General features: G+C 42.7%; 1 protein-coding gene and 1 long non-coding RNA gene across 4 annotated transcripts in view; one reads left to right on the forward strand and one right to left on the reverse strand.

Moving 5' to 3' along the window:
- Positions 1–772: 772 nt before the first annotated feature.
- Positions 773–23,653, reverse strand: part of CTTNBP2 (cortactin binding protein 2) — a 145,571-nt gene continuing 122,690 nt past the window's right edge. For 2 of the 3 annotated variants that reach the window (XM_026510029.4, XM_044387842.3), the window contains exons 15-23: positions 17,899–18,051; positions 17,535–17,722; positions 14,203–14,381; positions 11,406–11,611; positions 10,560–10,736; positions 8,310–8,373; positions 6,772–6,904; positions 5,719–5,817; positions 773–1,873 (exon numbers count right to left, since the gene is read on the reverse strand). In XM_026510029.4, coding sequence (XP_026365814.3) covers positions 1,670–1,873; positions 5,719–5,817; positions 6,772–6,904; positions 8,310–8,373; positions 10,560–10,736; positions 11,406–11,611; positions 14,203–14,381; positions 17,535–17,722; positions 17,899–18,051 — 1,403 coding nt within the window. In that variant the 3' untranslated portion in view covers positions 773–1,669. Of the gene's footprint in view, positions 1,874–5,593; positions 5,818–6,771; positions 6,905–8,309; positions 8,374–10,559; positions 10,737–11,405; positions 11,612–14,202; positions 14,382–17,534; positions 17,723–17,898; positions 18,052–23,653 lie in introns of all 3 variants that reach the window. The other variant, XM_026510030.4, reaches the window with a different exon arrangement.
- On the forward strand, positions 1,661–7,231 carry LOC113263362 (uncharacterized). Its single transcript, XR_003319154.3, has 3 exons — positions 1,661–2,226; positions 4,867–4,993; positions 5,614–7,231. It is a non-coding gene; the product is annotated as an uncharacterized LOC113263362 (long non-coding RNA).

A 23,653-nucleotide genomic window follows, 5' to 3' on the forward strand; every position in this document is an offset into this window, starting at 1 on the left:
AATGAGTATAAACTGGAGGAAGCACACATCAGAGCCACCTCAATCTAGGTATACTGGCCTCTGATTTGGAGAGAGCTCTTCAGTGTCTTTGTGAAAACAAACACTTGAGAGTAGTTATCAAATGTCACCAGGGCACTAAGAATTGGAGTCCAGTTCAAAGGAGTTACTGTGTTGGAGCCTAAGACTAGTTCCCCTGGCCTCTTTCTTCCACCCACCCTCTCTCTGTCCCTTGCTCTAGTTCCCCGTCCTCCCACCCGCTCCCCTGTGCAGACATCAGAGCTGAGCACCCCCAGGATTCACCTTGTCCAGATGAAGCCCAGGCAGAAGGCCGACCTGTGTTGGAATCGAGTTCTTCCCTGCTAGAAAGATCTTCTCTGATTCATCCCTTGTGGCGTAATCTTAATCAATCATCACCCACTAAGATACTTGCTGATATTTTTATAAAGTTTAATATAGTTATCAGTGTACATGTGTAAATGTAAATAACCATTCTGGCCAAGAGAGGGCTTATAATACTCTTAAGTAAATAATTCTGTGTAAAATCATACCTTTTGGGGGGTATTTATGACAGAAAAAAGATGTTCTATTCACTGAATAACTAATTCTTAGAGTTCCACTTAAATGTTTTATTTAATACCTTCTAACAGGGATGGGCCTTTCTGTGAACAGCTAGTGAAATACCAATAGGGAGAACACATTTTATAATTGGACACCAATCTCTGTTGCATGGATGAACTACTAAGAGCGATAGATAGAAACTACAGCAAAATTATTTCACGAATTCAATATTTTATTGATGTCAAAGCATTTTAACTTTGAGTTGTATATGTAATTTCATTAATTTTTGAAGAAACGCTTCCAGAAAATATTATCACCTTTTATCAGTTGTGCTACTAGAATTAAATAGAAGAGGGAGTTAACTCTAAATTAATTTATTGAAGCATTTGCAGTTATATTCACTTAGGTACAAAACTTTTGTAAGAAAGATAACACTTTTATTGCATTATATAATTTCATATTTTGTAGGAGTTATAATGCAAACTCATAAGCATAAATATACAGAATGCAACCAATCAGCAATGTAACCATTAAAAGATTTAAATGTAAAACTAGAATTTAACAGGCAAAATACTTAATATGGCTTTTAATGGAAAGTAACTGTTGATTTGTTATTGCCCCATTCTAGTCATTCAAGTGAACATCAAGTTATCTCTATTTAAAAGCCAATGTTGTACACTTTATAACATGTACGCAATATGGTTCATGGACTTTCTGAAATATACATATATACATATATATAGATATACAGTACACTGACAGTTCTAATACCCCTGAACATGTTGATTAAAACTATTACAATATTTCTATTATAAAACTACTTGAAAAGTTGGCATCACCTCCTGGTATTGAAGTTCAATCCTATAGAATTGGGGGAAAAAAAAAAGCAACAAAATGTTGGTTATAAATACATTCTTTACAAAAAAAATTGAATAGTGGTCCCGCACTCATACTTTATATTACAGTGAAAACATTGCCTTCATTTAAAGGTATTTACATCTTGTTGTCCTTGGTTTCTGTGTGAAATGTACAGAAGTTAAGAGTGAGGCTGTTGTAGGCAGGCCTATTTGTTTTGTTTGGTTTTTCTACGTGTTCTTTTTTTGTGGAAGTTTCAAATCTCTTCTTTTGAGTTGTTGTTTATTTCTATTTGCCTTGTATTACTGCTGCTGCTGCTTCTTTTGGTGTTCTGGGAACACTGGGTGACCTTACTTCTAGGAACAGGAAGGAAAGATTTAACTCTTGAAACACCCAACTCAATCTTTGATTGACTGTTGCTGCATTCGGTCGGTTGATGGCTGCTGAGAGGACTGACCTCCTGTAAGAGAACAGAACGAGCGGGTCACGTCGGACCTGGCTGCCAATAGCTCATAGCAGCCCTAACTCTCCTGCTCTGTCTCTGCACCAGCGTGAAGGAGCTGCTCCCTCGACACGGTTCTCCTGCAGCACCAAACAGCGGACAACAGAGAGGAGAGGCTGAATGATTAACTTCCTCCAGACCCAATGCCTGATTTTCATTTTGACCCTTCGTGGCCTCACAAGACTCCGTCCATCGAATGCCAGAGTCTGCGAGCTTCCTGACGTCCTGGCCCCGAAGACAACACCCAGCTGGGTTCGTCAGAGCTGCGGCGTCTGTGCGCAGCTGCACCAGAAGCAGCTCCGTCACCCGGGGTGAGTCACCTCACTTTTCTGCTTTCCTGGAAACTAAACATTAAATGCTCAGCCACGGTTCTAGGTGTGGACCCCAGAGCAGAGAACATCTGTGCTCTCACATCTCTAGTGAGTTAAGGCTCCTGTGCAGCCGCAGAGCTGGACAGGTGACGAGATTTGTCCCCAGTCTCAGAGTGAGGACGCAGGGCCAGACCTCGGGCTCCCAACTTGCACTCAAGGTGTTTGCCCTTAGAGTGTCTAAAATTCCACCAACGAACATGAAGGAACATGAAGGAAGGTCTCCTCTGTGAGCTGCTCCCCCTGCCTCTCAAGCAGTCGATACTTTCTCTCTCTTAATGCAGCTGAACAGTCATGTAACAGATTGTAAAACTAGAATTTAATAGGCAAATAGTTAATGTGGCTTTTAAAGGAAAGTAACTGTGTGGACTCCACTGGCAGTTGAATTCTCCTTGGTATCTTCTTATATTTGTAAAATGGGACTTAGCCCTGGGCCTAGTAAAACGAATCCCAACTTGTAATTCGGTCTAAAACACCAGGAAATTCAACACATGCATCATAATGAGAAGAAATGGCATATTGTGATAAAGATAATAGCTAGATGGTAGAGAAAAGGGGACACGTGGTGTTCTTTGCTGGTCCACACCATCGTCTGCATCGGGGAGGGAGGTGTGGGTTGTATCTTTATGGTCTGAGACAGGAAATGGAGTAACAAGAAGCTTCCCCTGCAGCTAAACCTATGCTGGGGTGTTGAGGGGTGTGGAGGACCCCAGACCGTTAAGGCTGGGAGGGTAAGAACAGGGCCAGTGACTGATGCACAGGTTTCGAGGTGTTTTCCGTAAAGCTAAGAAGTCCAAGAGCCTGGGCCTAGGAGAGTTCAGGGTGTTTAATGCTTTCAGGGCTACAACCCAAAAGTTCTATTAAACAAGTAAGATTATCAGTGTGGACCATATTAAGCTCAAAGAAAACCCGTAGTTTGTACAGAAAGGTGCCGCACCTAAAGTAATAGTGTTAAATTAGAGCAGTTCGTTCCTGTGACTCTACTGACGCACTGCTGGAAGCTAGGAAGCCCCTATGGCCCTGCTCTCTAGATGGGAAGTCGGGGGAGGAGGGAGAGGTTGTGACCAGTGCACAGGGGAGAAAGCGTGAAGACAGGAAGGTGTGGAGGATGGTGTAGAAACAAACAGTGCATTACATGTACAAATAAGTTACGTAAAGGTATATGAACCCCTTTACAGATACAGTTAGAAACGAAGGGGCTGGACAGCAGGGAGGACCCCAGATCAAGCATCTTAGAGCACCGGCTGCACATCAGCATCGCCGGGGAGCTTTTAAAAACCCCCAAGTCCAGATTGCACCTCAGACCAGCTCCATCAGAACCTCTGGGGTGGGGGTGGGGGAGCAAGATCTGGGCAGTGGGGTTTAAAAACACAATCCTCACGGGGATTTCATTATGCAAAGATAAAAACTTTTGCTTTCAGAGGAGTCATTTGGTTTTCATGAGAAAACGTATCGGTGTCTGTTGTATTAGTGATTTAAATATGTGCATTTGTTTCTAATTTACGAGGCTAACCAGCCACCCAGTGAATAACCCCACTACATCCCCTTACCGTCAGAGCAGTAAGGAGTTCTGCTATGACAAATGGTGATTGTTGAAAGTGATTTCAACTAAGCCAGGAGCTCTTACTTTAAAAAGAATTACTGCCTGATAACAGAAAAACCCGGGCATCTACCCAAGAAATGCTAGCTGAGCGTTATCATAAGGATAGAAAAGCCATGAGCCTGCCAGGCTTTCAGCAGGCTGTCAAATGTGTTACTTCGCCCTCTGCTGGCAGGTTCTGAGAAAAACACCTCCTCGCCCTTGAGGGGCAGCCCCTCCACCTGTGTTAAGTGGGCAAAGAGTGAGCGCAGGCAGCTGTCCCTATAATTCTTTTGTAAGAGCCCCGAGGGTATAAAAGGACACATGTTTTTAAAGGTCTCTTTTAAAACAAAGCTGTCCTGAGCATATCCCACTCTCAGTACTGCTACTTACTTTGTGGACAGAACCTTATCGTGGCAACCAGTCAGATCCTGAGCCAGAGAAACAGGAGTACAAAACATTTAAACAATGGCAGCTGGTCACTACCCGTCACATTTTTATACAGGAAAGTGACTGGGCCCCGTGGAGAAATAGTGGTTCATGGTTGTTCTTCCTAGACCTTCCTGGCCTGACTGTTCTAAAGAGTGATCCTGGAGACCCAGGGAATGTGTTCAGGAGGGATAACTCCTGACCAAAATGTTCTCCTGCCAGAATTCTCAAGAGGGACTCCACGTCCCCTCCTTAGGTCATTGTCTCTTACATGCTCTCCAAATTATGTGTTTGCTGTGCTTTCTAAGCAGTTCCCAGTTGGGGAGGGGGTGGGTGAGGCAGCCATGACGATGGCGTGAGCCAGAAAGGTCATGCTCTTCTTCACAGATCATCATGTAACGTATTTTTTATTTGGGACCTCAGCCTTGCCAATGCTTCCCACCTTCTTCCCCCAGAACCCACAGTGTAACGAATTGGGACTAGAACCTCATGAAGCACTGGGAGAGCAGGGGCAGTGGTGAGCAGATGATGAATAATTTATAATCCTCCCCTCTGCACCCACCTCCCCCTGCCAGGTCTTCGTAAGCCACCGAGGGAGGAGAGGAGAACAGGATGTGAACCACACTCCACGTGACTTGGTGAACAAACCCCCTCTCACTAAATGCCTCTGGGAAATCTGCACTCTCACAGAACAACTACTGGGTAAGAAGTAGTTTTATTGTTTTTGTTCACCCAGGAGTACCATTTATTAACCAATAATAGAAGTTATTTTGAGAAGTTAATGAAGTCTATTGAAATCCTGGCTCTGCCACTTGCCATTCTGACTTGTTTTTAAAGGAAAGTATCTCACTGAAACCAATGCTGTTATGGCAAGTTAAAAAAAAAAAAGTCATTTTTAGTTCAGTTTCTTTTTCTTTTTAAAGATTTTCATTTACTTGACAGAGCACAAACAGGGGGAGGGAGAAGCAGGCTCCCTGCTGAGCCCGATGTGGGGCTCAATCCCAGGACCCCAGGATTACGACCTGAGTTGAAGGCAGCCATTTAAACGACTGAGCTACCTAGGTGTCCCTAAAAAGGACCTTTTTTTTTCAGGTGTGATAGAGCTTTACATTATTTAGCCTGCTGAAATTCTAAAATGCCGGAAATCTTAAAGGTTCTCGAATACATTCTAAAGTAGAGGAACCGAGACAGAAGTTACACTATATCTACTTCTGACACATAATGCTTGTCTATGTCATTCTTTCAAGCTATTATCTAAACAGTGATCTCTCTAACGTTACATTAACTACTGAACACACTTACCTTTACTTCCCTTTCCACAGCTGTGGTTGAAAAAGAATTCTGTGATTCACACTGAAAGAAGATTTAGGAAGTCCATTCCACAGCAACCCGTTTTCGTCTCCTTTTGCAAGGAAAGGGGCCCTTACCTTCGGTGACACTGGCATTCTCGGATTAACAGTTGCTGAAAAGGCGGGGTTGTTTCCTGAACTACCAAACCTCCTTAAATCATCCCTGGAATCAGCAATCTGCAAAACAGAGCACTGATCGAGTCACAGGTACACACCTTAAAGTCACTATCGAAACCTGCCGCAGGGTTCCCTTTTCCTCTGACCCTCAGAGCTCTGTGAACACACCCTCAAGGCTTGCACTGTGCGCGACAAAGACTCAAAGCCTTTAGTGAAACTGCCAGAAAATGCATGAGAAGTAGACCCTCTTCCCTTAAAAAAAAATCTGTCTTGGCAAAATTGTAAGTATTTCAGCTCATTTCCAGCAAGGTTAAATCAGACTGTCGGTCCGACTTTGGCCCAGAGACTGGGTTGTTCAGATGTATGAGTTAGGAGTCTTTTGGTGGAACCTGCACTTATAACTACCTTCTTATCCTCCCTTTCAAGTAAAAGGCATTTAGCAAGGAAGTCTGGTTCAATTAGCGGCAGCTGACAGAGTGCCAGAACAAGCTGAACTTGATGCTGTTGACACCGCCTTTGAAATTTTGGGTCACTGATTCCCATATTTGGATCTCAATTTTCACAGCTTAAAGGCTATGACTATATGCATCACACAGGCCAAATTTTCTTGCTGTTAAGGGAGGCTGTGACTGTTCCTCTGTCTGTAACATGAGTCTGCTGTGACGCTCTTATTGACAAGTGACTTGTATACCAACATTAGAAAAACAAGAAGAAAGCCTGGGGAAGCAGTGCTGCCTGAATGCATTGCTGTGATTTGTGCTAATGGAATCAACTTGCAATTTTAACCTCGGGTCTTTCAGAGGAGTTATGAAAAGCAGCCTGTACTTATTATATAAAAGATACTTCAGAAGAAAGGGCTTTTCTAAGCAAGGTAAGGAGGGTTTGGTTTGGAGCATGCACCATATATTCAGTCAGGAATGTCTTTCAGGGAATGTGTGTTAGGATGTGGCTCTAAGGAAGTCTCTTTCCTGGGGGGGGAGCCCATCACTGTCCTCCCCCCTTTGGACTGCTTACCTTGCTTATGTCAGACTCAGATTTGCTGGAGCACATACTCTGAAGTTCCTTGACAAGGTCTGCTTCATCATCTGAACTCAGAGAGAGTCTTTGTTCCAAATTCAATGTCGATGATAGATCATTCTCTAAAGACCTAAAACGAAGTTCAGAAAAGTTTTTCAACGTGGGGACTGTAATCCAGTTTTGAGGATTTGGTGTGGGGTAAGAAAAGAGTTTTTCAATATCCTTTAAAAAGAGTCTGAAATGTCATTTGATGGCACAATTCGTGCAATTCCCACTTGAAATTTTACTCACGGAGAAATCTACTTGGTTTAGAACATATCAGTCCCCTTTTCTTCCCTTTCTCCAAGCCTAGATGAAACTAAGACACAGAACACTGGGGAAGCAGGGGGGCAGGGTGATACTCTGCAACAAATACAAATTTCAACCTTGGTTCTACTACTTATTAACAACATGGCGGCCATGGGTCTTTTTTTTTTTTTTTTGCTTTCCTTAACACTTCAGTTTCTGGGTTATCTATATTATAGTTCATGGGGGAGTTACATAGGCCGCTGTATATAATGGATTCAGCCGTGCGCCTGGCAGAAAGAAGCACGTGTTGTGGTTTCCTTTATCCATCTTCTCTCTCTTTACACTTCCCCCCTTCTGTAATTCTGTGAACTTGGTTCTAAATGTTACCTGTCAAGTGACAGGACACAAAATTTATTGGGGTACAATGCAGAGCCATTTACACACTGCCCAAACATTCCTATTCTGTGATTAACCAAATCATCCTTTGTACCTCGAAATTTGTAAGCAGAACTTAGGTGCAACATAAGAAAATAAAACGATCACGTTAAACATGTAGCACCTAAAAGCAAGTTTCATTTTAAAACATCTGTCCTGTAGAGCCTGTTGATGATAAAATCCTGCGTGTGTGAACTTTTATATCTTTGTTGGATGCATTAATGATTAAGTTTGAAGCTATTAGTATTTCCAACCTTTTCAACAAACTACAAGCAACAAACGCTTAATGTTGTGATATTAAGCTTACAGAACATGTTTTTTTAGATTTCATGTGAAGGGGAGAGTATGCTGTCCCCAAATGTGTCACTTTGGCATGTGGTTTATTTTGATCTGAAGTCAATCAAGGCCCAGCTGACTCAAGGAAAACTTACCTCACCCTTAAGTACCTAAAAGAATTTAGAAAGACCTACCACCAGAGCTGTTTTTTATCTGAAATATAGGGGTCTGGGGCTTCAAGGCCTGACAGATTGGTATCATTCCTTAGTTCAGGATGGCAGTGTAACTCTCAACTGCCTGGCTTGGCCTTGAGTCTCCTATCTTTGGGGCTCCCAGACAGAGGCAATTAAATTCATTTTTAGACAGAGGCAATTAAATTCATTTTTCTCCTGGTCATGTGTCTTATGTCCATTTGATTATTAGACCAAAGAACCTACAAGGGAAAATTTTCCTACCATTACACATTCATTCAATACTAGCATTGGAATGACCGCTTTTTAAAATATATTAATAGCATTATAGATGTACAAACTTACTTTTGTTTTGACAGAGAAGCATTCCTGTTATAATTCAGCTGAGATATAGCTTTAATTTTGATACCTGTTTAAAGAAAAATGTAGTCATTTTCAATAGAATCAGTCATTGTCCCTGTGCATCTTGAACTCTGATTTTTGATACTGTCTTTGGATTGAATCCATCTCTTGAGAAGTTTCTCCTCAGGGTAGTGGCTCTGGATAGAGCTTCCTGCATGGCCACTGCTTTTATAAACAGCCCCTCTTCTAAAATAGTGTGACTGTTGCTAGCACAAATTATCTCTAAAGAATGATTTTGCAAAGTTGAATTTAATACATCCTCATGAAGAGACAATCTCTACACTAGTTTCTTTGCCCATACTTTTGTTGTCATGGTCAGAAAGGGTAACTAACAGATTTTCCTAATTAATATGTATGCTTGGGCTTGATCCCTGTCTCCTGAAGCCTGTGACCTGACATCTTAGCTTTTTCTATTTTAGGTCAGGAGAAAAAGAGGCTGTGTCTTTACCAAACTTCATGATCGCCCATAGTTACATGTGTAGAATGCAAAGGGGTTTCTATCTTGATAAACAATGGCATCAAAAAAACCAATATCGACCCAAACATTGTAATATCCAATGGAATTATTGAGAGAAAAAATTTACCATTATAAAAAATGAAATACCCTGGTTATACACAATTTTATTGATCTTTTGAGTATGGTTTCATGTTTCTAAGGGTATAATATTTGATATATCAAATAGTTCTAAAATTATTGAATATAAATATAAAATCATTTATAATTTAACTTTTTCATAATTTACATAATAGTTTTCTGAGTTTGAGACCAGGGGCTGGTCTTAAACCCTACAGAAATTGTAAAGAACTTGGAAATGACAGTGAAGAGCCTGGGTGGGTGTCCCATTATATGAGTGCCCATGGATTATTCCATGTACCATGGGATTAGAGTGGCACAGATAGAGGTAAACAGCATTGGACTCTCAAGAAACAAAAACATGGATTGTAGCTCCCCGTGTTTCCAGGAGAGGTGATAGGGACAGACAACTGAAGGTTTCTAAACCTTAGTTTTGTTACCTGGAAATGGAGAAGATAATCCTCATCTTAGAGCTCTTTTGCCCTACATATAGGGATAAACAAGTGGAAGGTCCAGTCCTTGCTGCGGAGGTCACCCCAGGAGTCTCTACGCCATAGAAGGGGGCTGACGTCTAAAGACTTTACTCCCTGAATCAAACACTCTAACTCTGGGAAGTAATGGCCGGCTCTTAGGATATACCGTATTATGCATGGCAATCACCTTCAAGTATAAGTAACCTCTGTAACTTTACATTCAGTCGTTAAAAAAGTCAGTTTACAGACCCACTTGGTGGGGTAATTACAAAACTCCAGCATGTATTAATATTAAGCCTGTATTTAGTTGATTTTTAAGTATGAAAACACAATGAACAAAAGCAATCTTTCATGTTTCAAGATTTTAGGCATATTCTCTTTTTTAGCAACTCGACTGCTATAAAGTTGGCATGAAATCATACATAACAGAATATGTGGGGGTGGGAGGGACTCCTGAAAATCCAAATTTATATCTATGAGAAATGCACAATGCATATGAGGTTGGAACATCATATTTAAGACTGAAAAGGATTTCCTTTAGGGAGACAATTCGTATAATTACTGATTACCCTATCAAAGCCAAAAGGAATAGGTCTAACACCAGAGATAAATTTGTTTATCTTGCTCAAATGAAAACTTACGTAACATATTCCTTTTTTATAGAGGATGTTCCATTATATTGAATTTAATAATTTATGAGAATGTGAATCCTAAGAGGGCAGGGATTTTTCTGTTTGTTCTCTTTCGAGGGTGTAGAATAGAACCTGACAGAATAAAGGAAAAAGAAATGTATACAACGGATTCACTCATGAAGGCTTTAAACTGGTACCAAATGTAGCTCTATACATACTTTAAAAAATTTAGGGTTGGCTCAGAGATGACACAGAAAAGGAGAAAACTATGACAAAGTACAATTGTTATATTACGTAGATTTAAGATGGATGCCACGAACGATTATTTCCCAGGTGCGGGGCTGGCAAATATTTTCGGAAATATACCTACCACCCCCTGTTCACTCTGTGAAAATACGCATTGAAAAACTCAACTTTGTTGAATGCACAGTGAAACAAGTAAAAGTACATTTGCACTCGGAAAGCAGAGCGTGAGTGCCCACAGTCGTCCAGGCAGCACGGCCGCCTCACTTACCTTCCTCGCCCAGGCCCGGCTTACTCCAGGAGGGTGGAGAGAAGCGGCCGGACTTCTTGCGAGGACTGGTGCTCACTCTTCTCCAGGCACCACTCTCTCCCTTTTTTTTGTTGTAACTTGAGACTATAGATAAAGGGAAACCTCCTCCTTTGAAATCAGCTGTGTGCTGGTCCAGCTCTGAAACAACACAGATCATGTTTTGCCAAAAAGAAGGCAGCGATCATGCAGTTTCACAGTCAAAATATTAACACTTGCGATTCTCCAAGAAATACTCTTCAGAATCATGGCTGTGCTTAATACCCAAGCAGGGATGTTGTGACCCAGCAAATTTTACTTGGAGATCTGGAATTACTGAGCCAATAATTTAAAAAGAGAGTTCTCATAAGATCTTACTCCTGTGTGGAATTTAAGAAAGAAAACGGGATCATAGGGGAAGAGAGGAAAAAATGTGAAACCAGAGGAGACAAACCATCAGAGACTCTTAATCACAGGAAACGAACTGAGGGTTGCTGGAGGGCAGGGAGGTAGGGGGATGGGATGGGGTAACTGGGTGGTGGACCTTAAGAAGGGCACTTGATGTAATGAGCACTGGGTGTTATATAAGACTGATGAATCACTGACCTCTACCTCAAACTAATAATATGTTATATGTAAATTGAAATCAAATTAAAAAAATTTTAGGAAAGAAAAATTTTTTTAAAAAGAGCCCTGGGACAATGGTGTGAAATGTACATTAAGGTCGAGATAATTACTTACGAAGAGAGAAAAAAGAGCTCCCTTATAATGAAGTCAAACAAGTATTATGTAAGAGTGAATCTCCTCCCCTCCCCACACCCACCCGCATACCTGCTCTCTGGAGGGGGCAGCCATGCAGCACGGCTTTATTGAGCAAGATGCTGAGAGCAGCTTTAACCACGGCCTGCTGTCCTTGGCTGGGGTGGTTTCTAGCAGTCGGCAGCCCCAGGCCTGGCTGTCTTCTCACAGAGGCTCTTGACAATATTGCTTCTTGAACTCTGGGTGCAATGATAGCATTCCACAGCTTAGCCATCCACCTTGCAAGAGAAGGGCGGTTGGCAGTGAGGCCCAGTCACAAATCACCACACCACACCGCACCGCACCACAAAGGATGGGTTTGAAGAACATGGAAAAAACATTAAGTGTTTCTGCAGATAGGCTAACTTTCCTAGGTAGTTTTGAAATAAGTGAAACTGCAGTGCCTGGGTGACTCAGTCAGTTAGGTGGCTGCCTTTGGCTCGGGTCATGAGCCCAGGGTCTGGGGATCAAGCCCCGCATCGGGCTCCCTGCTCAGGGGAGGAGCCTGCTTCTTCCTTTCCCTCTCCCTCTGCTGCTCCCCTTGCTTGTGCTCTTTCAAATAAATAATCTTTAAAAAAAATTATCCAATATAAAAGATGTTTGACTTCGCCTCAAAAATACCATGTTTTGCAAATGAAAGTGTTTACATGTCTCTTTCCTTTTACCTCCTAAGATCATTGAGAGCAGGAATCAGTGCTTAAGGGTGTGTTGAATGAATGCATAAATAAAATACATGGAAGGAAAAGCAAATTTACAGGTGGACGTGTAGAAAAAAGCTTTCCTGGAAATCCATGTCTAAATAGCTTAAACTTATTTGCCTTATGTCCTTACTAAGATACATATATTTTAATATTTCTGAAATTGGGGTAGATCTTGTGCTCAGTGGCAGATTAAATCTGTCCACCCCAAGGCAAAGGCTCAGTGTCTGCACGTGGGTGGGCTTAGCTCTGCAGAGCCGGCATGGGGTCACCAGCTGTCTCCCCAGATGGACTCTTTGTAGTAACAGCTGTAGCAGTGGGACCTTACCCAAGTTTGGGGCATCCAATAGCAATTAAAATTCCTTTGTTGCAACATTTAAAAAACCACCACTTGTTTCAAGGTTGTAGAAGCTAAACCACGTCTCCCAGTACACTGAAGTTTTCAAAGTTATCAGATACTGGTGTAAGCCCTTGAAGACTGTTAAAACTTTTATGCAGATAGCAAGCATCTGTATTTTAAGCTTCTGTGTTAATGTCTGATATGTAATTCAAGAGAAAAAAAGTATAATAGGGAAATATAGACAACATCTGGTGTTCTGTACCATGAGTCAGACCTACACAGGCACTCCTAAAGGTGCTAAGGAGGTAAAGATGATAATCGTTGGTTTAAAAAAAAAAAAAAATAATGCTTCCTGAACATGGCTGTTGGGAGACAGTCCTCCGTGGCATTTCTGCACATTGAGTGTCTATTTCGGCTCTAGACTCTCTTTTCAAGGACGTAATCTGGCAAACAGCCTTGGAAGAGAGAGACCGTGTCTCCTAGAGCAGAAGGTGGACCTGCTCCCTTACTAAGGTAATGAGTGATGTTTCCTCCCGGGGCAAAGGGTGGGCAGCTTTGCTAGCACCTCCCTGTCGGAGCTGGGCGATTCTCCAGCTCCGAGTTCAGTAGCTGGGAGGCAAAGCCAGCATCCACCGGCCACTGTCCATCCTCCCCCCTCCCCCCGCCGGGCTTGAGACGCTAGGAGAACCTCTGCGCACGTGGAGCACAGGCTGGGGCTGTGTGCTCTGGGTGGTGCCCCGGCATCACGCACTTGCAGCAGCCTAACTTGTTAGCTTGCAAGTAGGGTGCACATCTCAGAGCAGAGTCTCTGTGGTTGTTGGCAGTGACTGTGCTCGGGATAGGAAAGGCCCAGAGTAGCTCCTAAGAATCTTGAGACTCCGGATGTGAAAAAGGCTTAAATTTAATTGTAATACTAATGAAAAAAAGAAGTGATTACATGAATAAATGTATTTCTGCTCTTTAGCAAGAAAATGTTGTATATGTATTTTAATATTGTAATTCTTCCTTTCCCCCAATTAGCTGTTATGAAATCGACAGTTTGTTACAATAGAGAAGATAGATTATTTGTCTGCCCTGCTTTCCAGAGTGGATTTCTGCCCAGGATGCCAGAAAGTACAGAATCGATGCTCACAGTTAATCACAGATCCTTACTAAGCTGGATTGCGACACATTTTTTCCTCTTGCTTTTCTATTTCATTAACTTTATTGTTAATACGTCTGTTCCCATAAGCTGTTATGGAAAGTATGTTAAGGAAAACATAGTGAGTATTTAAGTCTCATTTATAAAGGAGGAAGTTTTTTTTTTTGTTTTGTTTTGTTTTTTTGAGAGAGGGAGGGCAGGGGGGAGAGGCAGAGGGAGAGAGAGACTCTTAAGCAGGCTCCACGCCCAGCACATGGGGCTCGATCTCATGAACCTGCGATCCTGACCTGAGCCGAAATCAAGAGTCAGGTGCTTAACCAACTGAGCCACCCAGGAGCCCCAAGGAGGAAGCTTTTTAATCATCAATAGAATGTAAGCTTGTGTTTTGGGTTATAGGAGCCTCGATGAATTTCTCATGTAGGCCTTTCCCATGAGACACTGCACTGCACGTGGAACAGGACTTTGAGGAGAGTCTTGGAACAGATGGAAAAGGCCACTTACCAGTTCTCAGTAAAAAGCTTCCCCAGAAGCTACCCAGCAGGTGAGTCATGGTTGTCCTCTGATAGGAAGCACGGAGCTCCTCGCTCTCACACATGCCCAGTTGGCCACGGCTCGATTTTAAATAGGTAGATAAGGAGAAATGACCCTTACCTCACTGTCGCTTGGGCATGTCCTGGGACTACAGGACAAGACAGGAAGTGCTTCGGCCCGAGAAGAGCTTCAGGTGTGCCCAAGCGGGCCAGGCAGGAGTTGAGCTGGCGCCACACGGCCAGGGCCCAGTCGACCGTCTTGCACACGGGATCGCAGGGCAAGGGCAGCTGACCTCTGAACTAGAGAGACAGAGAGGCCGGACGTGGGGCTTGGCTTAGAACAGTGCTGCTTTTCCTTTTAACAGTTCAAAAATGAAAATTATCAGCATTTAAACTGTAAAACAAAAATGCAGCTGAATCTGTCTGTGGCCCCTGAGGTGGCTGAAGGAGGCGTAGCCAATACACCTGTCGCGTGTCTTCATGAGACACAGATCTGCAGCTTATTACGGGAAATGAAAGCGTTCAGACACGAAAGAGCAGTAAGACTAAGAAACCCTACACAAATTCTTAAACATCAGTTCTGGTAGAAATTATTATCCACATGCATACAGAGTACTTCACATAGGTGTTAAAGGATTTTGATTTCATGAAACAAAAAATAACATTAAATACTCCAATATGTGGTTAAGTGACAAGATGGCCCATTTGGATCTGTGGCATGTTCACCTCGTATTAAGTTTAATTTCCCTAGAAGGACTATCCCAGCTAAAATGCTAGCTTCATCAAAATGTATAGAGCGTTGCTGGCATAAAGAAATTTGTTTTCAAATTTTTAAACATGCAAATTCTAAATAACAGTATGTAATATATATGGTTTGATGTTAGCATTTTTTTTTTTTTTAGAAAGGACAAAGATTTCTTTAGTATTAGGAGAAATATCCTTCAATTATTTAGAAGTCAGATACAGCAGTTAACTCAGTATTATACAAGAAAGGGATTCATGTAAATCTCGGTTTTACCAAGTAATTATGATATTAAGACTGGGGTAGTTTATCAATATGGGTATGTCCTACTTGAAGGGATATAATTTGGCCAAGTCAAAATGAAAGATTGGTTCAGCGATCCTAGCAGCTCTGTTGAAATGGTATTATGTTACATGAGGTTTGGGGAGTTCTTATAATTTCCCTTCTCTTCAAAAGAGGAATTCTCCTTCTGATATTTTTCCAGCACGAATAAGATCATGTACTACAATTAATAATAGTTTAATATTTACTTCTTATTAATAAAATTATACTTATTAAATACTAGTAGGATGCCTGGTATTGTCCTGAAAGGCTCTTGACTTATATTCCTTTCAGGAACTGGATGAAGAGATTGTAATCAAGGGCCAGCATGTATCTAAGTGCCCCCGAAGATTTGGTTCTGTTCTGCAGTTACAAGATTTCTGAGGTTTTGCAGGAGTCATTCATTCCCATTGTACATGTACCCAAGGAATCAGTTTCATTAACCTCCTTGAGGTGACTCTCGGTCAGTGAAAGGCATTATCCCTCCCCCCTTCCTATTCTTCACAGCACATCCCACATTCCCATTCTCAGACACAGTGGAGAAGAGAGCACAACTTAAAGCTTGCAACTTTCTTTTCAAAGTAAGTAAAACAAAGCCTTTACAAACTATGTGTACAGTGAGCTGGGTGTGGGGGAGGTCCATTTTACCTGAAATAGTGCCACATCCAGAGAATAAAACTAGGACTTTCAGAGATCAGTATGGCCTGTGTGCAAGGATAATATGCAGACTCATGAGGCCTTCCATATTTTTCCCTAGGGTAAACTATGGACTTGGGGTGATTATGATTTATCAGTGTAGGTCCATCCTTGCACACAGGCCATGCTGGTGAGTGCTGCTGATAACACGGGAGACTACGCATGTATGGAAGCAGGGGGTACATGGGAAATCTGCACACGTTCCTCTAATTTTTAATGTAACCTAAAATTGCTCTTTAAAAAAAATAAAGTTTTTAAGAAAAAGAAACTAGTATCATTTGTGATTTATATGAAATTAAATATTAATGATAACATTAATGGAAGCATCAGTAATTTGCAAAGCTACACACCTATGACTGTCATTACCTCACCTTTCTTCCTACTGGTGGACATGATTTGATGGCCTTGCTTTGGTCAAAAGCATGTATTTATGACCAGCCATGGACTTTAACAGAGCTTGGGGTAGACGATTTCTCTGATTAGGAATTTCAGATACTAATTCACATCACTAGTGGCAAGCATAGTTTGCTGAATTACCAAAACCATCCACTCTCCTCCCCGATCCTCCCCCGACAAGTGCACACACATTCACACACTCTAACATAACAGACACAGAATTTTAAGTACTTGGTGGAGAGCTTCCATCTTGGGAAGGTAAGTCTAGGCACGATCTGGGGCAATGGGGTGGGCACAAAACCAGTTCTGATTAATGAAACATGTAGGGAAAGTCGTCTCTTTCTGGGGGTTCCAGAAAAAGATGCTTCCTCCCCAATAAGGAAATTGAGAAGGCCAAAACTCTCTTTCCCCCGTGGTAGCATCGAGGTTCCCACCTTTGAACACACATGGGTGCAGGTTTGGTGCCCGAAGCCCCTGCTGACATCCTACAATCTTGAGGGGAACTCAAGAGTCTCCCCCAGACCCAGGACCTGACATCATGGCAGTGAACAGATGTCAGCAATACCTACCACAAGACGCTGGTTATGTGAGGAAAAACAGTAGGTGTTGTGTTATTTACAGCTTAAAATATTGTGATAGAAGGTATCACCCTCCAAATGTGGCCTGGGGTGCTGGATGAAGGGACAGTCCTACTAACTCAAGCTCTGATGTTTCCAGTCAATCTTGACAATCAGATCCTAGCTCGACTTAAGCATATTAATTAAATACCAACGTACTAAATTTGGTCAGCGCTAATTTTGTTATTTGGGAGGATACAGAATATTTTATTCCAAAATAATCGCCAGGAGTTATAATGACGCTTGAAAATGTCTCAAAGCTAGAGAATCTTAATCTTGACTTTTAAGTATTTAGCACAGTGTAACAGTCACACATCAAAACTAGCTTGAGTGGATGGATCGTGTTTTGAAGGCTCCAAGGAAGCCGCGGCTACTCTTAAAACGAGTGATTGGTTTTCTAAGACAGCCTTCTAGAGCAAACGTTTAGAACTTGGAGGCACTCCTTGAGAACAGTTAACAACAGCTGTAATACCTATTTGCTTTTCTTTTTTTTTTTTTTTAATAGTTAACATAGTTCAGAAACTGTTCCAGGTTTTATATACGTTATCTTATTTGACTCTTGGGTATCTAAACACTGCCCGTGCCCGAGGCTGCGTGGTCGGTAAGGGGTAGGACGCCCGCGCAGGCCCCCTGACGCTACGGCTGCGTTTCGGGCCAGAGGCTGCGGCGGCAGTTGGTTACCTTATTCACGACTTTCCTTCGTAGGAACCTCTGCAGCAGGCCCTGCATGGGCTCGCCGTCCCACCGCAGCTGGACCCAGCGGAAGTGCTGCTGCACCAGCAAGTCCGAGCCCTGGAGACAGGCCTTGGCAATGGTTCCCAGCAGAAAGCAGTTCTCATGAAAGTAGTAACATTCAGACGTTCCATTTCCTAAAACAAGCCAAAAGCAATGGTCCAACCTCAGGAAGCCATACGATGAGACAAACACAAAGTCAAACGAGTCTAAGAGAGAAGAACAGTAAGTTCAACTCCTACTCTGGGCCACAGAGGATGAGAATAATCCCACAGAGCCTCGCTTCTGGGCATGCTCCTGCCACTCTCTTTACCTTTCTGCAGAGTCCAGGGGCTTTCGGGGCTGCGATTCTCCAAAGGTGCCAGAAAGTCCCCCAGCAACTCAGACAAGGAGGATTTTTCCAAGTTCTCTAAGATGATGATGACTTTCTTGTTCGTAGGAGACTGTTTCACGGGGATCAGACAAGCTGGGGTGAAAAACACAATTTAGGAATTAAAGCTTTTACAAAAACCTCTAAGAGCTGGTTAAAAATCGAAGTCTGAAGATGGAAAGTGTTCGTGAAGACGTGACATAATGAGAATGTTCCTAAATTGCTGGCGGAGTAGGAGGACTCTGGAAAAGAGGTTAGCATTACTTCATACTGGCGGAAGCATGCACATACGATGATCCACTGCTAGTTTCACACAGATCCCGCTAAGGATCAACCCCCGTTCCCACTGACAGCAGAATGGATACACAGGAGTATTTCAGAGACTGGAGAGGACGGTGAACCGACAACAAGCATCAACATGCAGGACTGCCACAAACAATACAGTAAGAAGCAAATCACAAAAGGATACATATAATATGGTTTCACCACGTAAAGTTCAAACACGGGCAGCACTAAATATATAATTTAGGGATTCACAAGGGAGTAAAGGTAGTAAAGGGATTTAAAGGTAGTAAAATGATAAAGAAAAGCAAAGAAATGGTTATCACAAAAGATGGACTAATGGTTACCTCTAGAAGGGTTTATGGACAGGGATGGGGCCCACGGCCACATTCTGGAAGCTGGGAGAGTCTATTTCTTGGCCTGGTTGGTGCCTAAATGATTATATTATTTAGAATTATTTCCTGATCTATAAATATAAGTCTATAAATATAGGTATTATGTATTTTATGGATGTATATTTCATAATACAAAAGGTCAGACCTTTTGTATGGAAATAGGACCTCAGAAAAGCAGATCCATCCTTTCATTTTACAGACCTCAGAGAGGTTAAAGTGGTTTGACTAGGGTTTCACGACCGTTGTAAGGAAGGACTAGGACTTCCGATTCTTTTTTTTTTTTTTAGGATTATTTGAGAGAGAGTGTGCGCAGGTTTGCGCATGGCCACGCGAGCAGTGAGGAGGGAGGGAGAGAGAATCCTCAGGCAGACTCCGTGCTGAATGCAGAGCCCCACGCAGGCCTCTACCCCAGGACCCTGAGACCCTGAGATCATGACTTGAACTGAAATCAAGAGTCAGATGCTTAATTGACTGAGCCACCCAGGTGCCCCAGGCCTTCTGAATCATCCTTAGTGGACCTCCTACTGAAGGGGGCGCTAAACTGCGTATCAACCCAAAATGAAAAATGGAAAGTAAATGGAAGATTATATGTAGGAAACGAGCAGTCTGTAGACAGAATGTACTTGAAACAGTGCCCAGCACCCACTAAGCACTCGAATGTTAATAATGTAGTTAACTTGTATATACTACTTCTACATACCAGTGAATTAGTCAAAAATTAAAATCACTTTTTAATCTTTAAGATTCTAAGATGCCTCAGTCTTAGCCAAATTAACCTTGAGAAAAAGAGATCAATTTAAAATACTTGAGAGTAATTTTATCAAGTATTCCACTTTTCACCAATATTCATAATAACAGATTATACTCCAGTCCCCCTTGTTACTCTAGACAGATGCATTTTCACTTTCAAAAGAACTCTTCGAACACTGTAAATGAATCTCTTCTGAGACTGAAATAGCTTTTCTGCAGGCTATGAAGCTTTAAAACTAGAAAACTGGAAACAGTAGCTGCCACCTCTCAATTTAGTTGTTTTGTGGGGGCTGTTACCACTAGTGTCTGCTGTGTGCCTGAGTCCTTTCAACACGGCTATTCAGTAAAAAGTGCTAAAAAGTCTGTGCTTCTCAGCAAACGTTCTTTCAGAAACACATTCAATGTGGAAGTATGCTAGATCTATAGTTCATTAAAACAACAATGATAAACTCACCTTTTCTACCCAGTGATAAAAATCAGAGCAGGTTGAATGGTACGTGCACCTGCTTTGCTGTAACCAAGGACTAAAAGTCTGCAGTGTTTCCCTGATCTGTGTTGAGGGTACGGCCAGCTCCAGCGGCCTTGAAGCTGCTGTGTCCAGCCAGAATCTCTCTACAGGAACATGTATCTGCATTTCAACAAACGTTCATCCCTTGCCCCCTCGCTGTATGTCCTATGCTAAGTGCTATGGCGTACCAGAGGGGACTGACTCTAACTTGGGGATGTGGCATTTTAAAATGCACCTATCTTAAGGAATAGCATCTTCAAAGGTAGACAGGTCAGGAGAAGGCTTTCTAGTTGTGAGAGATGGCATTGGCCGAGAATGGAGACTGGGCAGGGCTCAGTCCTAGAAGGGACTAAGGATCAAGTCAAGGTCAGAACAGCCGCAAGAGTGAAGGATGGTGAGCTCAAAGCTGATAGAAAGCTCTGGTTGGGACTGGCTGGAAGCCTGGGGTGGAGTCACATCAACGGAATGGGATCAAGTAGCCACGGGGTGGGGGTGGGGGGGCAGCAGTCAAGCAGTGACCATGTACTCCCCCTGGGCTGCAGGGAACCATCCCCTGGGATCCACTTCCAGATGTTCTGATTTCATTGGGCTGGGCTGGGCCATTGGAATTTTGTGTGCAGCCTGGGGTGAGGCTTAATGATATGCAGCCTCAGAACTCAGCCACAGATGACAAGTGGAAGACCGAGAATGTCGTGTTGGTAGGGAGAAACCACCAGATCTGGGATGCCATGGCAGTCTCTAAAGAGGGGGATAAACAGGATTGGATTCCTGCTTTGAAATCTCACTCTGGTGCAAAGAACGCCTGGAGAGAAAAGAAAAAGGAAAACACACTTACAGGCTCTGATAGCTGAGGCGAATGCAGGGGATAATGGGAGCCTCGTCCAGGGCCAAGGTACAGAACAAAGGCGCTGAGAGCAGCAGCTGCGCGGCTGGGGAGCGGAAGGCCGAGCGCAGGTGAGCAAGAGCGGCACGAGCACACCGGGGGCGCAGCTGAGGAGGGAGCATCCCGTCACAGATGTCCCGCAGGCGCTGGGCCCGGAGCAGGGGGCCGGCCACGGAGAATTCAGGCGGGAGATAAAATGAATGGGTTCACAGGGGCCCTGGAGAGCTTTTGGAAAGTGCTTAACATTCTCTGAGGTCCACCAGCCAGGGCTGTATGGCTAATCAGTGAATCGCCCATTAAATGGATAACCTGTGCCCTAGACAGAAAGGGGGCAGGGCTGCCGTTCTAACAGCTGGGTTGGGGTTCCACCTCGTCTTTATCCTGGTGTCCCAGGAGATACCAACCCAGGGTCAAATAGACTGGGCTTCTCTGCTGAAAAGCTTCGTCTTCACCGCCAGTCTCATGACCTCATTTTTTCCGTCACCCACTTCTCTAACTACTTAAGTTCAACATCCTTAAATCAGTTGGTCCAAAGGTAAATTCGATCGGTGAAATAGCATGTGTCTACTTCAGCTTATTTAGCAGAGTTTCAGGTCTAACCAACCCCAGGAGCAGGAAGTCTCCAGTTTGAAGGATTAACCAGCCCCGACCGGGTTCTAAGGCACGAGACAAGGCCACGCACCGCGCGCTACAGCTGCTGCCAGGAAGTCAGCCATGTAGGTCCCCTTGCCGTAGGCTACTTCAAGCTCTATTTCTGAAACAAATCTCTTTCGGTCCTTTTTCTTCAGCTGTATAGGCTGTGTGAGCCCCGCTCCTCTCCTGCACATTGGTGATCTTAATCAGACACGTACACCCTTGTATTAAAAGTTCTGGAGATTCAGTCAACACTTGTTGGTTTAAAAATAATTAGCCTATTATAGTTAAATCCAAACTCCTTTGCGTCTAAAGTGACCACGAGTCCATAATCTGCCCCTTGGGATGGAAAGCAGCCTGTCTTCTATGGTCCACTGAGAACAAGGCTCTGAGTCCAGCTAAGAAGCAGGGGGCAAACCTTCCAAGAGCCTCAGGTAATGCAGGGCCAAGGAGGTGAACTCAGCTGTGTGGACTCCAATGACCCTATTCTCGTACTATTAATATGGTAATTCTATCTTTATTACTTCCAAAAAGGAAAGTTCTCTCAAGAATTCCAAGTGTTACTTAAAAATACCAATCTAGTATTCAAAAAAATTTTTTTTTACTCCTTACTGTCACATGTAATTTTAAAAGTATCTGTCTTGCTGACCTAACTACATACCTTACACTAAGGGAAAATTTGACCCAATTCTAATACACGCTCACACCTCCTTTACCAAACAACAGAGCCATATGCTGTGACTCTCTCTCACAAAACGCAATATGAAAAGATGTTATTTTTCTTAATTTTATTTTAGGAAGATGTTATTTTAAAATAAACACAAAATAACCCTTGGTAACATTAGTGCTAGGTCTTTTTTTTAATGTGTTCTTTTGTTCTACAGTCTTTTCTTCATGGGAACCATTTTATTTTAATCTCCATATAAGTCTTGGCTTTTTTTTTTTTTTTTTTTTTTGAGAGAGAGAGAGAGAGCAATAGAGAGCGAGCAGGGGGCAGGGGCAGAGGGAGAGAGAATCCTAAGCAGGCTCCACGCCAGTGCACAGCCTGAGGCAGGGCTCCATCTCACAACCTTGTGATCATGACCTAAGCCAAAATCATGATCCCGGGGCCCTGGGATCGAGCCCCGTGTCGGGCTCCCCACTCAGTGGGAGAATCTGCTTCTTTCTCCCCCTCTGCCCCTCCTCCTTGCTCATGCTCTCTCTCTCTCTCAAAATAAATAGATAGAATCTTAAAAAAAAAAGGTCTTAGCAGATGAACCTACCTTTGTGTCTTACTTGTGTTATTAAAAGAAGAAGAAAGATATTTGATAATTACAAATTATTGAGGTGAATAGAGAATCAAGTCCTGTCCCATTTATGTCCTTTCCTACATAAAAGGGTAGTTAAAATGGAGATTTTTTTTTTTTTTTGGCTTCAGTCTGTTCAAAAACTTCATTTTTAAACTCCAAATCACTCTATCTTTATGTCCTATCATCACCTACTCCCCTATCAACTCTTGCACTCTCTCACCTTATGTCTTTCTACATCCAGTCTAAGCAGGCTTTTCCACTTACAGACACCTGAAGATGACATTCTCTTTGTCTTTGCTCATGCTACTTCCTCTATCAGATTCACCCACTCATCACCAATAATTATTAGCTATCAGTGTACAAGACAAAATAGAATAAGGTACAGTGCTAGCCTTCAAGGAGCTCACCATGTGTGCATGGGCCAAGGCCAAAGGTCAGATAATAGCCTCACTGTCTTGACCTATAGTGATGTGGGACATGGTTATAAACAAAATCTACTGATGTTCATTAAAGGGAGAAGTCACATCTGGGGGGATCAGAGAAGCTTTCATTTGAGGTGTCCTTAGAGCATTTTAACAGGGGCTTTTTCTGTAGTTTCCAGAAAGGCAAAAACCATGTCTGTTTTAAGCAGTACTGTACACATACTATTTTGCACAGCACCCGCCATGTTGGTAGTCAGTGTGTGTGTGTGTGTGTGTGTGTGTGGCGGGGGGCGGGGGTGTGTGTTTACTCTATCATTCTAGATGAGAGCTGCACACGAACTAAGACTCAGAGTAGAAAAGCAAAGGACACATAAAGAAGAAACAGCATACTCTGTTGGAGCACAGACATCCATTTTGAAAGGGTCAAATGTTCTAAAGAAGACATACAAATGGCCAACAAGTCCATGAAAAGATACTTGACATCACTAATGATCAGGGAAATGCAAAACAAAACCACAGTGAGATCTCACCTCATA

Source organism: Ursus arctos, unplaced genomic scaffold (genome assembly GCF_023065955.2).
Source record: "Ursus arctos isolate Adak ecotype North America unplaced genomic scaffold, UrsArc2.0 scaffold_3, whole genome shotgun sequence".
NCBI classification, from domain to species: Eukaryota; Metazoa; Chordata; class Mammalia; order Carnivora; family Ursidae; genus Ursus; species Ursus arctos.